The 9,232-nt window shown below is 46.0% G+C and overlaps 1 protein-coding gene across 3 annotated transcripts; it reads right to left on the bottom strand.

Annotated features, from left to right (window-relative positions):
* Window positions 1–75: 75 nt before the first annotated feature.
* On the bottom strand, window positions 76–6,138 carry LOC119268625 (auxin response factor 2-like). Of its 3 annotated transcripts, XM_037550294.1 has the most exons (11): window positions 5,569–6,138; window positions 5,422–5,478; window positions 5,124–5,315; window positions 4,953–5,037; window positions 4,547–4,637; window positions 4,302–4,466; window positions 3,313–3,432; window positions 3,170–3,242; window positions 1,507–1,666; window positions 555–1,426; window positions 76–485 (listed from the first exon to the last, which is right to left on the bottom strand). In XM_037550294.1, the coding sequence occupies exons 1-10, from the start codon at window positions 5,806–5,808 to the stop codon at window positions 609–611; spliced, it is 2,001 nt and encodes a 666-aa protein (XP_037406191.1). In that variant the 5' UTR covers window positions 5,809–6,138; the 3' UTR covers window positions 76–485; window positions 555–608. The 3 variants fall into 3 exon arrangements, with proteins under 3 accessions (XP_037406191.1, XP_037406189.1, XP_037406190.1); XM_037550292.1 differs by having other exon boundaries at window positions 555–1,438; window positions 5,422–6,138; XM_037550293.1 differs by having other exon boundaries at window positions 5,422–6,138.
* Window positions 6,139–9,232: the final 3,094 nt, after the last annotated feature.

Here is a 9,232-nt window from a genome sequence, read left to right as displayed (position 1 = left end):
TATAAAATTGGTCAAACATACAGAAAATTAACTTCAAAAAATACACATTATAGAGTACTTTGTAATAAATGGTGCTAATTCAAACAAGAACTACATCTGTTCTTCGAAATTAAATCGTGCTAGTACAAACAAGTCATAACATACCATGCAGCTTAAAAACACACTAGCAGCTCGTACAACATAAATGATGATTCAAAAGAGAGCTTCAGATAGATGTTATAACAAATCAAATTCTAGAAGTGCATTACAAATTTGATAAGCATCAGCAACTCATCAACCATGATGTGTTTACTGAACTCGGTGCCAACTGTGCACATAGGATGAAATAACCAGGTGGAAGTTTTGCGTCATTGAGTATCACATCACTAACATGAATCCTGCTGTAGGCCCCGCTTCTCCTCCCAGGACAGTTAGACGAATCAGATCATCGTATCAACCGCAGAAAGGTCAACCACCATGCCAACAGCAGGCCTTTGCTCATGAACCTGCGGAATTTTTGGTTAATAAGCAATTGCATCAAGAAGCTGCCAAAAAATTATGCATGTAAAACTTACAGTAGCACAACTGTTGCCTAGTGATTTTGACATTTGTGGCTTTAAAGGCTGGAGCTAAAAATCACAATTCGCACTGCTACATTCCACTTCATCGCATACTCGAACCTTCTGAGTCAAAGAGATACCAAAGATTTTGCAGCCATTTGTGTGAACATCCTTGTCATTTGGTTCATGCTCTGCACTGCCGATGGAGGGCAACTTTTTAGTTCCAGCACAACTAGCTACTGCTTTGCCTGAAACAAGACGAGGCCAGAGAGGTAATGTATGACTGGTTCTTCCCATATCTTGAGTGGCGTTGATAGTAACATGTCTAATATTATCATCCTTATCCAGGCTTCTGCATACGTATTCAAAGCCATGTATCTTGGAACTAGTTTGAGGGAACATTAGCACAGATAATGGAGAGGATGCTTGAGGCATTGCTGGTGTTACTGGCCCACGATAATCGCATCCCTGTGACATAAGCCATTTATATGTTGCACGAGATGTATAGTTGCCATCAGGTTGACAGAAGCTAGAACCTCTTATAACAGCATCAGACAAAGTTCCTCCTTCATAAGGACCAAACACTTCTTGACCTTGCAAGACCTTTTGGAATCTTTGAGACTCCCCAAAGCCTGAGCAGTGGTAGGAAAATCCATGGTTTTCAGGCGGGGTTCTAGCACCAAGTCCTGGAACCCCTGGAATGTTACACATGTTGATAGAGCAATTCCGATCATCACTGTACTGAAAATTTCTTGCTTCAGACGCCTGAGAAGCCTCAGAAGCTGAATTAACAGTACCATCATGGGCTTTAGAACCCAATAATTCTTGACCTTGCAAGACCTTGTGGAATCTGGCAGATTCCGCAAAATCCGAAGAAACACTTCCACCTGCCAAAATGGCTAAAAAAAGTTCAGTAGGGCACAACAGTGTATCAAATGATTATCTCTTCACTTACAACCCAACCTACTTGGAAGCAACATGTCTGGATTAACTTGGGGGAGGCATGGCTTCAGCCGTTTTGAATGGGGAGAGGACAGATGAGATCCCGAAACCGATCCAGCAAGTTCAATCTCCCAAGGAGATACCCTATTAGGGCGACGGCACTCTACATCATCATCCCATCTCACCTGTCAAGTTTTCCATCAGTCATGATTTAAGGACAAGGAATCTAATGAGAACAGATAAAGTAAATGACTAAGATTCCTTGTTCAACACGGCATGCAAAATATGGTTTTAAATTACATCCTATGCAATCCTGGAAACCAACTAGCACAATGCTAAACTCCAGGGTTCACATATCCTTGACTCCTTGTGAGAACTTTGCCATGGGACATTATAGTATATTGCAAGGTTTCAAACCTTGTTCCACCATCGGGAATTTCCAATCACATTAACTTGAAAAAAGTAAAACTGCTGATTTCATCTATGACAAAGAATTTCAGCGAATATTTTATGGAAGCTCGGTTTCGGCTAAATTAGATGCATCCTACCCGATTAATAGCATATATACAAATGTTTGGCAGTCGTTATATGGACATTCAGAAATCTTTCAAATTTGATCTATTATAGCATGGTTCAAACCCAGTAATCCACAGATGAGCCCAGGCTCATCAACTCCCGATGAACAGTAAATTCCAAAAACTCTAAAAAAAATTGGCATCCAAGACGCTAGAGTGCACTAGTAGCATGCAAATTTTCATGGTAAAATGACATCCGAGGAGCTCTAGAAAAAAACAGTTCTCCAAAGTGCCATTTTCCAAAACTTCTGTGAGAGCCGATTTTTTTTTTTGTCTAGAGCTCCTCAAACGTCATATGTTCAGGCAATTTTTGCATGCTCCTAGCGCACCCGAGTATCTTGGATGCCAAAATTTTTTTAGATTTTTTTGAATTGTTTTGCTATTTTTTTCTGTACATGGGCGGGTGTAGATGGCCCTGGTTACCAAAACGCCGCCCTTGGTTTAAACCAAAGTAAAAAATACTAAGAGCACAAGCTCCAATAGTTAATCAAGGAGTAGGACAAGTATACAATTGAGTAGCTGCCGTTAGGGATGCAAGCGGATGGCGTCCACAACCATCCCCAAACAGGTAAATTAAACTAACACGATTATTAAAGTAATGAGGATTATTGCAATTTTGACTACGCGGACGCATCCGCCTGCATCCCCGGCTGCAGTATGAATTGTATCTTTGAGTGCACTATACTTCTACTCTGTTATGCTGCTCCTCTTACTAGTAAACCACAGTTGTATAGATTAGTGCAAAACATTGGAACTTAATGAGGGCATATTCTAATGTAGTAATCTTGATTAGGACAAATGGACAACGCTTCACTTTTCTTCACAGGCATTTACATTATTTTCCAGAAATGAAACGACAGGATTTCTTTGGCCCTTAATGCTTTGAAATGACCAGCATCTATTCAAAATTCAAGCTGGGCATACTGTAATTCGCCAACTGATGAAAAGTTACACATAACACAAAATGCTGAAATCGAAGACAGAGAACCACAATGCTTTTGTTGCATTTAATTAATAAAGATAGATGGTCATACACCTAGAGTACTATGCACATGCATCGATACCAACATTGGTGCAAATATGATGTGTCAAGCATGAGAAAGCAGAACATACCACCAAACATTTCCACTTCGAACCATGCGACTTCAGGTCTGACTCTCTGCTCCCAGTTATCATCCCAGTTGACCTGAAAAACAAGAATAGTTATGGCATTGTGAACCCAATCACAGAGAAATTTTTTAACTATTGCACCATACCTTCTTTCTGAAGCATCTTCATTTTCGTATTTCATTTTAAACCTCATTCCAACAGAAAAAGGTTGACTGAAGCTTCTCATGAACTTCCAATATGGTACAATGAACTCAGACTCACATAACCTGTCAAGTCCAATGAACTTATTCTATACAAATGAACCGTCCAAGTTGCACAGGAGAAATGCACAAATATTATGAGAATCAAAGCAAATTATTACCAATCTGAATTATCTATCTGAACAGGGTGCTGACGAGATTCTATTTCTTTCTTTAGTTTAGTTATTATCAATAATGGGATAGAGCACTTTCAAAATAGTTGCATTGATGCTAAATGAGCATAATGAAAACGTCCACAAGTAATAAACAGAACATGTCAATTCCCAATATCAAATTCAGACATGACCAAACAAATCTGAATGGCTGCCCCAAATGTGTAGTATGCCACAATTAAATGACCTTTGAGAATAACATGTAATGTGATAATTTAGCATTTACGAGGAAACATAGATGGCCAGACCAATGAGATGAGATACAAAATGTTGGATTGGGGGAAGCAACAAAGAACAAGAAGCAACTCAAAACTGTCTTCACCAGGGAACTGAACCTGACTGCTGAATAAAAAATGAGTCGTACGGTATTAAGAACGAGTATTCAAAATAGTTAGCACAGGACTGACAAGTCGTAAAGTTTAAGATACCATAGCCGACAAGTATAATTTGTTCTAGGAAGACACTATAACTGATTCGCCCAACCTTTTCTTATTATGGTCGCCAACATGTACAACTTGTTCAAGGAAAACACTAGAACTGTGTATTCATCCAACCTTTTCTTATTATGGTTGCCGACGTGTCTAACTTTTTCTAGGAGAACACTATAACTGTGCATTAGTCGAACATTTTCTTATTATGGTTGAGATAAGGAGAGGAAGCGACTTGTACGACCTTAATTAATACAGGCAATTGAGACGGTTATGAAAACAATCAGCAAAGTACCTGGGATTGTAGTAGATGTGAAAAATACTTTTCATAGCCACAGCATGGGCAACATTACCGAGACTACGAAGACTTGAATCCTGGTTAAAAAGTGCAGGAAAAGGGGATACATTTTTTAGCTGAGCAGCTCGGCGCACTCCCAATTGGAGCACTCCATCTTCACCTCTGGACGAGAATAAGAAATCATTGCCGAAGGGAAGCTAGAGTAAGTTCCAATGAAGGCATCGTGAGTTATAAATCGTTACCGGAGGAACAGCACTGCATCCCCAGAGACAAGCTTCTTTTTGTTGACGAATGCACTCCATCCAGTGGTTAAAAGGTGCCTCCGTGGCTGGCCTGTAACAGTTGGGAGCAGACCTGTTAGCCACTCGGGACCACAAATTTTCTCAGGGTTTCTTCAAATCCCAATGGTCTTCGTATTAACAATGGTTGTAACGGTAAATTATAGCCAAAAGACCACCTCATGAAAGAAAGCAAATGCAGATGACCAACAATCTTCACTGTTGTCTGGTTATACACATCTAAATAAGCCATCTCTGTAACACCTCATGATATGTCATAGCATTCTATATATCTCAGGTGGGCAGCCTAACAAATACGCTGAACCTGAGCTATAAGCAATAATAAGCCAGTGAATCGCTCTTGCAGTACCTCGATAGATATGTCGGAACCTCCACTCGGTGCCGTGCAGATCCTTGGCCACAAGCTCCTGGGACGGCCTCTGCAGGTTGTAATCCTGCAGACGCCAAGCAAAAAAGTCACTACTACCAGTACCAAGTCACCTCGAGGCGACAAAATCACTTCATCACCAACGCCATGTACCAGAGGCGGGAAGCAGTCCTCAGCGGCACGGCGCGGCACGGAGAAGCCCCCGTGCGTGCTGGTGTCGGAAGCCGTGAGCGTCTTGCAGAACATGTGGGGCATGCGCGCTCGGCGCTTCGCGGCACCGGTGTCCTCGCCGTCACCGTCGCAAGCTTCCTCGCTCTCCCCTTGGCGCATCCGCCTCTTGGCTTCCTGCAACCATCACCGACGCGCAGAGCTTTGATCGTTCAGCTCACATTGACCATGTCCGATGCTATCATTACTGGCATATTCAGATCAGTGGTAGTGGTAGTGGTACCTCGTTGTCGACCAGGAGAGAAACTTGCGCGTAAACCTCGTCCGTCGCTGGGTCCGCCTGCAGGGAGCACGCTCTCTCAGTTAATACCTCGAACACATTGTGGACACCGTACAGCACGAGCAGCAGGCCGCGCGCGCGCGCACGCACCTGGAGATTGACATCGACAACTCGGCAGAACACATGGGGCGGCACCGCGGCCACCGCCTCCCGGGTGTGCTCGAGGTGGCCCTCCGGCAGGTACACGACGGCGCTGCCCTTCCGAGGCAGCGGCCCCACGGGGCCGGCGCACGCGTGCCACAGCTCTAGGCACACCGTGCCCCTCGGGGGCTCAGCCGAGGGACCGCCCTCCTCCTCGTCCTCCACGGTGTTGAGGTCGATGCCTATCATGGCCGCCGTCAGGTGAGGACGCAGCGCCTCTCCGCGGACACGGAGCAACGGTCGAGGAGGAGTGATGGAGACGGAGCACGTCGCCCGGTGGTGGGTAGGGGATCGCGTGCTAGCTCACGGGCGTTTAATGGGGGGCCGGGAAGCGGAGTGGGTGGGAAGTGGGGAGTGGAGGTGGGGTGGCGACACATGGTGGTGATGGCCATGGGTGGCTATAGGAGGTGGTGGTGGGGAGCTAGCTAGGGGGAGCTCGTAGGGTAGGAGGCAGAGGGGGAGCCAGGGCTACGGACTAGGAGTTGGATAAAGCCGCGCGGGGCTTTCACACTTGTTCCGTCTGTGACTCTGCTATGTTGACTGTCGAGGACGAAGAGAACTGCTCCCTATCATACAGTGCTGCGCTGCTGGAAAAGAAAAGAGGACGAAAGAGAGCGAAAGGCACGGGAACCGCGCAGCGAGGACGGACGGCGTCGCAGATGCGAGATCCGTCCGCATTCATTTGGGAATAAACGAATAAAACAGGCCTCCCAACGCGTGGCAGCAAGCGGACCGTCGTCCGTTTTCTGTCCGCTTTCGACCTATTTCATGTCCAAGTTTAGGCTGAGTTTGCGGTCGAACGGACACACGGACGTGTGCCCTTGTCCTGCCATGGCCCGCCCGTTGGTGAGACAGACCCCTCTTTCTCTTTCTCTACCCGCCCCACCGCCCCTCCCCACTGCCCCCTCACCGCCATCGCTGTCGCCATCGCCACCCCTGGTCGCATTGTGTTCCACCAGGGTCGTCCCAGCCACCACCGCGTTATGCCATAGCTGTCTCCGCACCGGCCTCCCGAAAAAGAATTTGGCAGGCGTTCTCTGTGTTGCCGGTGGGAGACAAATTACGGCCGTCGTTGTCGCTCGTCGTCCCTAACCTCTTCCGGTCGGCCGTTCGGTGACGCAGGGCGCCCTCCACCACCACCGACCCCAAAACCTTGCTTTGCTGCCTGCGAGGGGAGCAGGTCGTGCACTATCCGGCCGCTTTCCGATCACGACCGCAAGGCGTTCGACGGATTGCTCACAAGGTACAATGGACAGTGGTGATGAGTTTTTCTTTCACAATTTCATTTGCTCATCGGATGATGAAGAGCTGGCAGCTGCGTTGGTCGTACATGAAAACATCACTAGGAAGCGGCCTCGGTACAGGGGATCAATCCCCGACCATGCTCCGGCCTTGGACAGCAATAGAGAGAAAGGGCACACCCTTCTCTATGTCGATTACTTTAAGGATGGTCCACTCTTTAGGCCACATCAATTTCGTCGTCGATTCCGAATGAGAAGGCATGTGTTCAATCATATTCGCGAGGGAGTGGTCGCGCATGACCCATACTTTGAGTGCAAAGTGGATGCCCTAGGCAAGCTTGGTTTCTCTTCATACCAGAAATGCACTGCGGCTATCCGCATGCTTGCATATGGAATCCCTGGTGATCTTTGTGGATGAGTATGTTCGTATGAGTGAGTCCACATGTCTCATCTCATTGTATAGTTTTTGCACGACCGTGGTGAAAGTGTTTGGCCCGGAGTACCTTAGAGAGCCAAATGCCGCTGATATAGAGAGGTTGTTGGCGATCAATGCCGAGAGGGCTTTCCAGGCATGCTTGGTAGTATAGACTGTATGCACTAAAAATGGATGAACTGTCAATTTTCTTGGCAGGGGCAGTACAAGGGGCATGTGAAAGGTGCCACTGTTATACTTGAAGATGTGGCTTCACAAGATCTCTGGATATGGCATTCTTTCTTCGGCATGGCTGGTTCTCAGAATGATATTAGTGTTCTTCAGCGGTTTCCGGTGTTTGCAAGGCTTGCGGAAGGGCACTCCCCGGAGGTGAACTTTGAGGTCAATGGCCACCATTACAACAAGGGATATTACCTAGCTAATGGCATCTATCCTCAGTGGTCCACTCTTATGAAGACCATACCCAATCCGTAAGGAGAGAAGAGACAGAGGTTTGCCCAAATGCAAGAGAATGCTATGAAGGATGTGGAGCGTGCTTTCTGAAGGAAATATGCCCTAAAGGCAAAAATAAAGTTGTTATTTATATTTCCTTATATCATGATAAATATTTATTATTCATGCTAGAATTGTATTAACCGAAAACTTAGTACATGTGTGAATACATAGACAAAACAGAGTGTCCCTAATATGCCTCTACTTGACTAGCTCATTAATCAAAGATGGTTAAGTTTCCTAATCATAGACATGTGTTGTCATTTGATGAATGGGATCATATCATTAGAAGAATGATGTGATGGACAAGACCCATCCGTTAGCTTAGCACTATGATCGTTTAGTTTATTGCTATTGCTTTCTTCATGACTTATACATGTTGCTATGACTATGAGATTATGCAACTCCCGAATACCGGAGGAACACTTAGTGTTCTATCAAACGTCACAATGTAACTAGGTGATTATAAAGATGCTCTACAGGTGTCTTCGATGGTGTTTGTTGAGTTGGCATAGATCGAGATTAGGATTTGTCACTCCGAATGTCGGAGAGGTATCTCTGGGCCCTCTCGGTAATGCACATCACTATAAGCCTTGCAAGCAATGTGACTAATGAGTTAGTCACGGGATGATGCATTACGGAACGAGTAAAGAGACTTGCCAGTAATGAGATTGAACTAGGTATGATGATATCGATGATCGAATCTCGGGCAAGTAATATACCGATGACAAAGGGAACAACGTATGTTGTTATGCGGTTTGACCGATAAAGATCTTCATAGAATATGTAGGATCCAATATGAGCATCCAGGTTTCTCTATTGTTTATTGACCAGAGATGTGTCTCGGTCATGTCTACATAGTTCTCGAACCCGTAGGGTCCGCATGCTTAATGTTCGATGACAATTTGTATTATGAGTTATGTGATTTGATGACAGAAGCTTCTTCGGAGTCCTGGATGAGATCACAGACATGACGAGGAGTCTCGAAATGGTCGAGAGGTAAAGATTCATATGTTGGAAGGTTGAATTTGGACATCGGAATGGTTCCGAGTGGTTCGGGCATTTTTCCGGAGTACCGGGAGGTTACCGGAACCCCCGGGGAGAAGTTATGGGCCTTATGGGCCATAAGAGGGAAGCACACCAGCCCACAAGGGGCTGGTGCGCCTGTGGGCTGGTGCGCCCCCCTTGGGCAGGAGGCCGATTAGGACTAGGAGAAGGGGGTTGCCCCCCTTTCCTTCTCCTTCTCTCTTCCCCTTTCCTACTCTGTGTGGGAGGTGGAATCCTACTAGGACTAGGGAGTCCTAGTAGGACTCCACACCTTGGCGCGCCCTCCTAGGGTCGGCGGCCTCTCCCTCTCCCCCCTTTATATACGGAGGCAGGGGCACCCCATAGACACACAAGTTGATCTTTAGCCATGTGCGGTGCCCCATTCCACAGTTTTACACCC

This window comes from Triticum dicoccoides, chromosome 3A (genome assembly GCF_002162155.2).
Source record: "Triticum dicoccoides isolate Atlit2015 ecotype Zavitan chromosome 3A, WEW_v2.0, whole genome shotgun sequence".
Lineage (NCBI taxonomy): Eukaryota > Viridiplantae > Streptophyta > Magnoliopsida > Poales > Poaceae > Triticum > Triticum dicoccoides.
The sequence above is the reverse complement of the archived record's forward strand: the minus strand, read 5'-3'. Positions and strand labels throughout refer to the sequence as shown.